Here is a 10,751-nt window from a genome sequence, read left to right as displayed (position 1 = left end):
CTCTGTCTGTGACACCACTCATGATCTAAATGTTTGTATTTGTCAAAACTGATCAAACTGCATACTTAAAACTAACATATGTCACTGTATGTACATTATATCTTAATTTAAAAAGAAAAGAGGAATAGTGAGATAAAACATTAAGTACTGGTACATTTAAGAAAAAAACCTGTATATTGTGAAACAAATGTTTGGCTTTTATAATTGTAGTTATAAAGAGAATATAAGAATATTTACCATGATTACAGCTGCACTAGCTAAAGTTTTTAAGCACAATCTATTCTAACTGCTCTGGGAGATTAAAAGAAAAATGTGTTTTTATACTTCATTGGCATGTTTTAAATTGTATTTTCTTTTTAAATTAAATTATTATTTATTTTCTGAGACAGGGTCTCACTCTGTTGCTCAGGCTGGAGTGTAGTGGTGCAATCTCAGCTCACTGCAAACTCTGCCTCCCTGGCTGAAGCTGTCCTCCCACCTCAGCCTCCTGAGTAGCTGGTCCAGCAGGCAAATGCCACCAGGCCCAGCTAATTTTTGTGCTTTTGTAGAGATGAGGTCTCACCATGTTGCCCAGGCTGGTCTCACACTCCTGGGCTCAACCGATCTGCCCACCTGGGCCTCCCACAGCGTTGGGATTACAGGTGTGAGCCACTGTGCCTGGCCTAAATTGTATTTTCCTTTTTTATTTTTGTGTATTTGGATTTGATTCTCTTCCCTTAACTTTGTCAGTCAACTCTGTAAACAGCTGCTCCCTGATACTCTCACAGTTATTTTTTATTTTTTTACAGTCCAGAGGTCTTTTATTTTTTTTAACATCTATTATGCCATGAATTCATAGGGACTGGGTTCCAGCAGCTCAGGCTCCTTCCCATTGGTTCTCACAAAGTGTGCTTCTCTGGGTGGAGCAGGCTGGCGCTTCACTTGGACCCAGGTACCTTTCTCTTTGGCTTCTTTCTTTTTCTGATCATTTTCCTTCACACGTTTTAGGAAGCTATCTCGGCTCTTAGAGTGCTTGATGTGCTCAATACGCACATTAATTCTCTTGGCAAGAATCTTGCCCTTAACTTGTTTGTTTACAACAATGCCAACAGCATTCTGGGTAACATTGTAGACTCTTCCAGTTTTGCCATGATAACATTTGTAGGGCATTCCTTTTTGAACAGTACCCATTCCCTTGATGTCTACAATATCACCTTTCTTATAGATTCGCATATACGTGGCCAAAGGAACAACTCCATGTTTTCTAAAAGGCCTAGAGAACATGTATGGAGTGCCTCTCCTCTTTCCCTTTGTGTTCGTCATTTTGGCGAATTACTGGAAGATGGCGGTTCCAGCCGAAAGCACTCTCACAGTTATTAATGTGAATGTTTAGTCTTTGTGGATTTGAATGAATGGCTATTTTTCTCTTAACTGGTTTCTGATAGATAAAAGCTCAGATTAGCTTCTCATCTAATACTTTCTGGTCTCAGTACTTTTGCTGATGAAAGTCAATTCCTGTAAGTTAGTCATATATTCCTCACACCCCTCACTTTTTTTTTTGGTAGAGGGCAAGGCAAATATAGAGATGCCACAGTTTTCAGCTGGCGAAACACTGTACTGTTCACAATCTAGCTCTAACATGCTGGCTTGCTGAATAGACCGATCGGTAGGCAGACAGATAAATAACTAGCTCAACAATTCTGTTGCTCCTTGTATTTATTATGATAGCACAATTATTGGGTTTTGATCAGTAGAATAAATCATTAGTACAAATTGGTCTCTGGTGTGACTTTCTTTGCCGCATCTTATTTATACTTGGCTTGACTAGTATTTCTTTGCCCGCGTGACATTTTCATCTATTCTCTTTGCTATGTTGATATTTAAGTCCCAGAAAAGAGTGGGTAGGAACCAGAGTACTCTCAAGGTGACAGGCAAATCTTCTAAGTGAAAAAAAAAAATCGGCTAATTTTTTTGGTATTTTTAGTAGACAGGGTTTCACCATGATGGCCAGGCTGGTCTCCAACGCCTGACCTCAGGGGATTCACCTGCCTCGGCCTCCCAAAGTGTTGGGATTACAAGCATGAGCCATCGTGTCCAGCTTCAAATCATTTTAAAATTTCCATTGATCTCTTTGATCTAGAGATTTGGAATTATGTTGCTTAATTCCAATATGTCTGGAATTTTCTGGCTTTTTCGGTTGATTGCTAGTTTAATTATCTTGCGGTTAGAGATGATACTGATTTCAATTCTTTTAAATTTGAGGCTCACACTGAGGATTAAGTATGAAAGAAATTTTTTTTTGAGACCTGCTTTCTGGCCTTGCCTCACAAACTTGATTTTGTTAAGGTGGGGTAATGATAGTACGTTCAGGGATGGATTTTTCATCTGCTTTGGTGATGCAGAGTGCACTGTGGTAGTTCAACATTATGCTTTGAAATCCCACACAGTATTTTCTTCATCTGGAGGTACTGGAGGCTTACACTAGGGAGGAGGACACAGTTCAGGCCAGCGTAGTCTTCAGCAGCACCGCGGGACTTTTGGGGAAAGCCTTTGGCCTCTCAGAAAGGCGGGGCGGAACGGTGGGTTTGAGCCCTCCCGGCTCAGGGTGGGTCGCTCAGGAGCCATCTGTGGACTTTGGGAAGCAAGGAAAGTTGTACCCTAGGATTTTTTTCTACTGGTCTTCTCTTCAGAAGCAAGAAAGCCAAGTTAAGAAAATCCAGACTCAGACGGAGGTGGAGCGGGGCTGCGTTCGGGCAAGGCGGCAGAACCCCTCGTCCGGGACAAAGAGACCGCATCTCTTAGCTAGGCCTAAGGAAACAGGGCTCCCATTCGCCCCGGCAACCCAGGGACCCAGCCAAGGAGAGCGTCTCTGGACGAACCCTTCCTTTTCTCCTTCCTTCCCAGCCGCTCAAACTTCCACAGAGAAGAGGAACTGGGAGTGGCAAAGAGGAAGGACACAGAACCGCCAGGCCGGCGACTGAAAGACCCGCCTGCAGCTGCCAGCCAACCTGCGTCCGGCCCAGCCTCGCCCACTCGACGTCATCTGCCCGTCCCCGCCCCGATCTCCGAGGGGTGGAGCCTGAGGCCCCGCCTCCAAGAGGCCTCTCCCCGGAGGGCCCGGCGGCCAGCAGGGAGGGGTGGCAGGCCGGGAGAGGGAAGGGTGCGGGGGGAAGGGGAGAGGAAGGGAGCGGTCACGTGTGGCTAGCGGCCCGAGGTCACGTGACGGGGCGCCAGAGCGGAGGGAGCCGGGGCTGGGAGTTCTCCTGAGGGAAGCGGAGTGGAGTCGGGGGGACGCGGCGGCGGCGCTGACAATGGTGAGTGCGCGGTGGCCCGCGCTCTCGCCTCCCGCCCTTGCCCTGGAGTGCGCGGCAGGCCAGCCAACCGCGGGCCGGGCGTCGCCGGAGGAGGAGACGGGCGAGCGGGGCGGGGAGCGGGGTTAGGCCTGTCGGGCCACCCCCGGGTCTGGGAAGAGCGGGCAGCGCAACCTCTTCCCGGTCTCGGCGAGGCCCGAGCACCTATAGGCGGCGGCGGCGTGCTCTCCCCGCCGTGTCGGAGCCTCTGCCCGCGTTCTTCGACCGCCTAATAGGGGCCCTGGCTGGGGACTCGGACCCCGCCTCTGCGAGGGCTCGTCGCCGCCTCCCCTTCGTAGGTAGCTAGTCCCTGCTCTCCTCCCGGGCAGCCTTGCTTCCATCCAGGTGGGGTGACCTGGGAGCCCCCCAGCTCCGGACTCTGCAGGGGACTTGGGCCCTCAGTGTGTCACGAACTTGATAAACTCTGATATTTTAAACCTGACTATGGTGACATTCTTCGATTTCATGACCCCAGTTCAGACTTTCATGTTGGCACTTGTAAAATGGGAGAGAAAAATAAAAGGACGTTGGAATGGGGGACATCTTTAACTACAGAGACACCCGTTTGGTGGCCGCCGTTTTAAGCACTGGCTCTCATTTTCGTCCCCAAGCCATTTCAGTGAACTTAACGCTCTGGGTTGTTGAAACGGCCTGGGAAGCAGAGGAGGGAGGGGAATCAGTGCTCTCACCACAGTCCGTGGAAGCACTAGCCTAGGCATAGTGGTATTTACCTGGGTGTCGGCAGTCTCCTCTAGGTTAGATCTCATTTTACGCATTTGATGGTAGTAGTCGTCAATTCGCTTCATTTAGCAAGCGTACGTTGAGCGCCTACTGTATGCTTTCCTAATACTACCTGCTTTCCGGAAGCTCACTGATTTCAATAGAGTGCTTGAGACTTTTGGCTAAAAGGCCAAGCCAGGTTAATTTTTTTAAAAGTTACTTTGAATAAATAACTTTTAAAATCAGTAATGGTGTTGCTTTCATTAAAAAAAAAAAAAAACAGACATTCACGTTCATTCTTAGAGCTCTTTTTCTTTCATTCAACAAATAATTGCTCAGGTACGCCCAGGAGACTCAAGTAAAACGGAAACAGCGCCTACCTGCTCTCTTATAGCTTAAAATGTAGGGAGAGATAAACGTTTATTTGTGTAAATTATTTGTTTAACGTGGAAATTGGAATTGCGACAGATACTAAGAAGGAAGTATTGGGGGACCTTACCTAGTCAGGGAGTTAGGGCAGGCTTCTTTAATTGAATATCATTTGAAAAGAAAACTTAAAACGTCCTCCTTTTTTTTGCTTACATTTGTAATTATCACTCTTAATAAGCTTTTTTGAATTATGTTCAAGAGCAGTTTATTTTCAAGTTACTCCTCAAACTAAATTGTAAAACTTTAAAACATTGAAATGGGTGCAGATGTAATAGATGTATGAAAATTTGCTGTTTCATTGCTTGTGTATGGGCTAAGTGAATGAATTCTGACAGCCAGCCTTCCACCTCAGAAATGCAATGAGTTGCATTTCTTTTTTTTTTTTTTTTTTTGAGACGGAGTTTCACTCATGTTACCCAGGCTGGAGTGCAATGGCGCGATCTCGGCTCACCGCAACCTCTGCCTCCTGGGTTCAGGCAATTCTCCTGCCTCAGCCTCCTGAGTAGCTGGGACCACAGGCACGCGCCACCATGCCCAGCTAATTTTTTTGTATTTTTAGTAGGGACGGGGTTTCACCATGTTGACCAGGATGGTCTCGATCTCTTGACCTTGTGATCCACCCGCCTTGGCCTCCCAAAGTGCTGGGATTACAGGCTTGAGCCACCGCGCCCGGCCTTGAGTTGCATTTCTTTACATCTACTGGACTTAATGAAATTCCTTCAATGAGGACTAAAAAGTTTGTTGCCTTTTTGTGTGTCTACACGTATTAGCTAATTGGTAATGTTCCATATTGGGTTTACAATTATATGAAAAATCGTAAATTAACCTAAAGTCAGTGATAGGAGGTTTAGGCCAAGATTAAAAAACTGTAAAAAACAATTGTTAGCATGTTTTTATAGTCATATATATTGCAGTCCAGTTATTTAAAAGTTCCCTAAGAGTTTTAAGTTGCATATTAAGAATTGATCCTGAAAATCGCAGTATTCCAAATGCTCCCTTGAACATATCTTTACCGAAAGAAGTGAATAGTATTTTTGCAGTTAAAAGATCTCACCAGGCGCGGTGGCTCATGCCTGTAATCCCAGCACTTTGGGAGGTTGAGGCGGGCGGATCACCCGAGGTCTGGAGTTTGAGACCAGCCTGACCAACATGGTGGAACCCCATCTCTACTAAAAATAAAAATAGTAGCTGGGCATGGTGGTGCACACCTGTAACCCTAGCTACTCAGGAGGCTGAGGCAGGAGAATCGCTTGAACCTGGGAGGCTGAGGTTGTGGTGAGCCAAGATCGCGCCACTGCACTCCAGCCTGGTGACAAAGGGAGACACCGTCTCAAAAAAAAAAAATCTCAAAATTGCCGTATACATTACAACATATCCTAACCCTCAACAAATTTTATTCCCTTTCCTTCTAGTCTTTAACATCCTGACAGTTCTGTATTTTACTTCCTCTTCAACCCATCAGAAGTATTACAATTTGATTATGAATAATTAGAAAAATAATTTAATTTCAAGACCCTTTATTTCAAATGACACAAGTTGCACATATTGGAAAAAACTTTGAAAGCAAGACTTTGGGTAGAGAATCTTTCTCTTTCAGTGGCTTCTAAAAGACAAGCGTTTTTCCTCAGTTATTTTTTCTTTGTGTTCTCTACCTGTAAAGTGTAAGATATCCACAATTTTCTGGAGGTGTTTTTTAGAAAGAGTAGTTTTTTTTTTTTTTTTTTTTGAGATGGAGTCTCACTCTGTCGCCCAGGCTAGAGTGCAGTGGCGTAATCTCGGTTTACTACAACTTACTCCTCGAGTGCAAGTGATTCTCCTGCCTCAGCCTCCCAGGTAGCTGGGACTACAGGATTGTGCCACCACCCCTGGCCAGTTTTTTTATTTTTAGTAGAGACGGGATTTTGCCTGTTGGCCAGACTGGTCTCAAGTGATCTGCCCACCTTGGCCTCCCACAGTGTTGGGATTACAGGCGTGAGCCACTGCCCGCTGCCCACTAGTTCATCTTTGATGTGCCCTACTGTAAAAAAAAAAAAAAAAGTTAAACCAATGCTGTATTCTCACGGAATAGTTACCGTGGTAAAGTACAGTAATTTATTACTCAGCCTATTACTTTTCTGCATTTGCTATACTAGGCTTGTAAAAATGCCTTTTGATTGCTTCCAATTTTAGTGTTTTGATTGTATTGAAAAGTATCTTTCTTTTTTGAGGCAAGCTCTTTCTCAATCGCCCAGTTAGGAGTGGTTCACTGCAGCTTTGACCTCCTGGGTTGAGGCAGTCCTCCTTATTCAGCTTCCCAAGTAGCTGGGACCGCAGGCACACACCACTACACTGGGCTAATTTAAAATTTTTTTTAGAAATGGGGGTCTAGCTATGTTGACCAGGCTAATCTTGAACTTCTGGGCTCAAGTGCTCCTCCTGCCTCAGCCTCCCAAAGTGCTAGGATTACAGGTGTGAGCCACTGTGCCTGGCTACTCTTTAAAAAACTTATGAAATATTTCTTGCACCCAGAAAATAGTAAAGGATAGCACGTAGTTTTCCACGTATTTTTAATGCTTAGGAATTTAAAAATTTAAAGAATGTTGTCAAAATAAAATATTATTTATGATTACATTGTTAGTTAATTGTGAAGTTTTATAAAATGAAACTTTGTATACTAGTTTAATTAGTGAAAATTTTAGTTCTATTAAAATTTTGTTTAACTTTGGTGATTTGATCTTTTAATTTCAGCTTTCAAACCCCAAGTGGAGCTCTATGTGTGTTAAGTATATGCATATGGAAAAAAATTATAATTCCTTTTCTCTGTAAACAATTTTTATAGTTTCCAATCTCATTTTTCTTTTAAGTAGCTCTGGGAAGTGTCAGGAGGAATGAGAAAATTAATTTTAAGGCCAAGGAAGATGGCTCATGCCTACAATACCAGCACTTTGGGAGGCTGAGGTGGATGGATTATTTGAGCCTAGGAGTTTGTGATGGGCAATGTGGCGGAAACTCTGTCTCTACAAAAAATATGAAAACAAGCCAATTATGGTGGTGAGCACCTGTAGTCCCAGCTACTTGGGAGGCTGAGGTGGGAGATTTGCTTGAACCCAGGAAGCAGAGGTTGCAGTCAGCTGAGATCATACCACTGTGCTCCAGCCTGGATGACAGAGTAAGACTGTCTCAAAAAAAAAAAAATTAAAATTTTCTGTCTCTGTTTTATAACTCAAATGAGTTAATGTGGGTGTCATAAGGAAGGAGAGCTCATTCTTACTGCTCTCCCTGCCAATTATATTATCTTTCAATATAGCTGATTTTGTTTTTCCTTCTAAAATAGACTACTACTTGAAGAGTTGTCTTCTACCCTTTCACAATTGCTCCTCCCACACAACCCCTCTACCCTGCTAGCTCAGCACATATTTGATTAGTAAATATGAGGTGCTTGATTTTGAGCTGCTATACATTCTATAGCCCTTAGGAGAAAATGTACTATAGTATTTCAAAATTTATGATTTTGAGCAAGTTTTGAGTTTAAGACTTAGAAAGCTACCTAGGAATGAACAGTGTGTGTGACCGATCACTAATGCTTTTCATTCTCTTTTTTCTAAATTAGTTTGGAATAGTTTTCTGATTAAAATTAGTTTTCTGGTTAAAATTTGAGTTTGTTTGCAATTTTGCCAGAAAAGATGAAAATATCTTGTCAAAAAGAAAATATGCTGTATATCTCAAAAGTGCTAATCTGGTAATTCTTTTAGTTGGTTTCTTAAAATTATAATCCCTTTTGTTAATATAGGATTTAGGAAAACATCTCATTTGAGCATAGCATCACCTTGTGCCCTTCGTAGCCGTAAAATAAGATAACAGAAAGCAAACTAATGACTTGCAAGTGAGGACAGAACTGAGATTTAATATCAGTTCCACTGGCATAGTATGCTGCTATACCAATACTGATTTGCTGGGAAAGGCTAATATTACCGACTCTTTTAGATTTCAGTTAATTCTTGTGTATTCATTTATTTTCTATTAGAATGGTGTATGTTTGTTCAAAATTAATTTAACATTCAGCAGGTATTTGAATGCTTTCTACTAAATGCCATACGCTGCCTTAGATGAACCTCATAGAGTTTACAGTTCACTAGGAGAGTCAGGCACTAAATAAGCCTTGTGAAACCTAAATTTAGAGAATGCAGTTTTGATTAGGAAATCAGGGAAGGTCTTGTGGAGAGGGAGTCAAGCTGAAACTCAAAGAGTGAATTAGGTTAAGAATACTTTGCTTGGCTCTAAGACAAGAAGGACACTAGCAAATTGGAGCTACTGAAGAAAGAACTCTGAACAATGGACCAGGCTGAGTGATGAGTAGTGTCAGATATATGTAGACCACATTAGAGAATACTTCGCGTGTGTGTCTATGTGTTTAAGATAACAGTGGGAGTAAAATATCTGTGGAAAAGTACACAAATAGGTATATAGCTTGATGAATTTTCACCAAGTGAAATACCTCGTATCAAATGCTTAGATCAAAAAAACAGCCAGAACATTACTAGCAGTCAAAAGCTCCCTTTATGCTTTCTTTCAGTCATTGCCTGACTTGTAATACCATAATGTATATTACATGTTTTTTACTTACTATATGAGTAGAATTATACAGTGTGTATTCCTTTTGTGTCAGGCCTCTTCACTCAACATCAGGTGTATGAGATTCATTCTTGTGTGTAGTTGTATCTCCTCTAATTCTATTGCTAATTTGGTGTTCCATTTGTATGAATATATACCAAAATGTATTTATCCATTCTTGTTGATTTTTGGATTGTTTCTATTTGGGGCCATTACGAACAACACTTGTGAACACTCTTATTTTTTTTTAAATTTATTTATTTTACTTTAGGTGCATACTACATCTGGCATTTCTCCCCATGTTATCACTCTCTACCCCCCCTTCCCACCCCCCGCATTGTCTCTCCCCTACCCCCCCAACTGCCCCCAGTGTGTGATGTTCCTTTTCCTGAGTCCATGTGTTCTCGTTGTTCAACACCCACCTGTGAGTAAGAACATACAGTGTTTGGCTTTCTGTTCTTGTGTCAGTTTGCTGAGAATAATGGTTTCTAGATTCATCCAAGGAACACTCTTTTTTTGATACAAATTCTTGCTCTGTGGCCCAGGCTAGAGGGCAGTGTTGCCATCTTCGCTCCCTGCAACCTCTGCTTCCTGGGTCCAAGTGATTCTCCTGCCTCAGCTTCCCGAGTAGCTGGAACTACAGGCATGTGCCACCACGCCTGACTAATTTTTACACAGAGTTTTGAAAAAGAGACGGGGTTTCACAATGTTGGCTAGGCTGGTCCCAGACTCCTGACCTCAAGTGATCTACCTGCCTGGGCCTCCCAAAATGCTGGGATTGCAGGCATGAGCCACAGCACCCAACCAGATATGTATATGTGTTTTTTTAAAGATCATTCTGGGCCAGGTGCAGTGGCTCATGCCTGTCATCCCACCACTTTGAGAGACTGAGGCAGGAGGATTGCTTGAGCCCAGGAGATCGAGACCAGTGTGGGCAACATAGTGGGACCTTGTCTCTACTTTTTTTTTTTTTTTTAAAAAAGATCATCTGGTTGTTATGTAGGACAGAGTATGAAGGGTGTAGGATGACAGGATAGGAGATTGTTCTCTGTGTAAACCTAAAAAGATTAGAAGATTAAGTTTCATTGTGGCTAAAATAACCCATAACTATATCCAGTATCAAAATTACAAATGGAGTCTGTATTATTACCAACTAATGTGTGTTGGCATTGATAAGTAATTGACCTTTATCCCTTATATTTGTCATATTCAGGATTTATAGAACAAGGCTTATAGATTTTCTTTAGAAAAATTCACAGAAATTTTATTATTTTCCCCCATTATAGCCGGTTTTACTACACGGGCTTTTAAAGTGTAACATATTCTCTTCAGACCAAATATAGCAGTGGTATAGTAAGTAGTGCATTATAATAGTTCATTTGGATTTGCATGAGTATGTTGAATTGTGTAAATTCTGCTATAATAAAAGAACCTTAGAAGGTATAAATAAAAGTAACTTTTCAAGCCCAGATGTTAAGAATTAGCTTCTTGGATTTCTGATATATGTTAATATTTGATTTTTTATAGTGGTTTCCTATAGAAATGATTGAAATTATAGCATGCTAAAATTTGTTTAGGGTTTTTTTTTGTGTGTGTGGTTAAAAAAACACATAACATGAAATCTGCCCTCTTAACATTGTATTCAAGTTGCTCAGTATTATAACTTAGTAGTGTACTCAATTT

General features: G+C 42.1%; 2 protein-coding genes across 3 annotated transcripts in view; one reads left to right on the top strand and one right to left on the bottom strand.

Annotated features, from left to right (window-relative positions):
* Nucleotides 1-819: 819 nt before the first annotated feature.
* On the bottom strand, nt 820-1,302 carry LOC108318129 (60S ribosomal protein L21-like). The gene has a single exon (XM_037745820.1). It carries the CDS (start codon nt 1,300-1,302, stop codon nt 820-822), a length of 483 nt encoding a protein of 160 aa, XP_037601748.1.
* A 1,752-nt stretch (nt 1,303-3,054) lies between these two features.
* Nucleotides 3,055-10,751, top strand: part of VPS26A (VPS26, retromer complex component A) — a 50,849-nt gene continuing 43,152 nt past the window's right edge. The window contains exon 1 of one of the 2 annotated variants that reach the window (XM_017548928.1): nt 3,055-3,293. In XM_017548928.1, coding sequence (XP_017404417.1) covers nt 3,291-3,293 — 3 coding nt within the window. In that variant the 5' untranslated portion in view covers nt 3,055-3,290. The remainder of the gene's footprint in view (nt 3,294-10,751) is intronic. The other variant, XM_017548929.2, reaches the window with a different exon arrangement.

Source organism: Cebus imitator, unplaced genomic scaffold (assembly GCF_001604975.1).
Source record: "Cebus imitator isolate Cc_AM_T3 unplaced genomic scaffold, Cebus_imitator-1.0 Scaffold215, whole genome shotgun sequence".
In the NCBI taxonomy this organism is placed as follows: domain Eukaryota; kingdom Metazoa; phylum Chordata; class Mammalia; order Primates; family Cebidae; genus Cebus; species Cebus imitator.
Note: the sequence above shows the minus strand (reverse complement) of the source record. Positions and strands in the feature narration are given on the sequence as shown.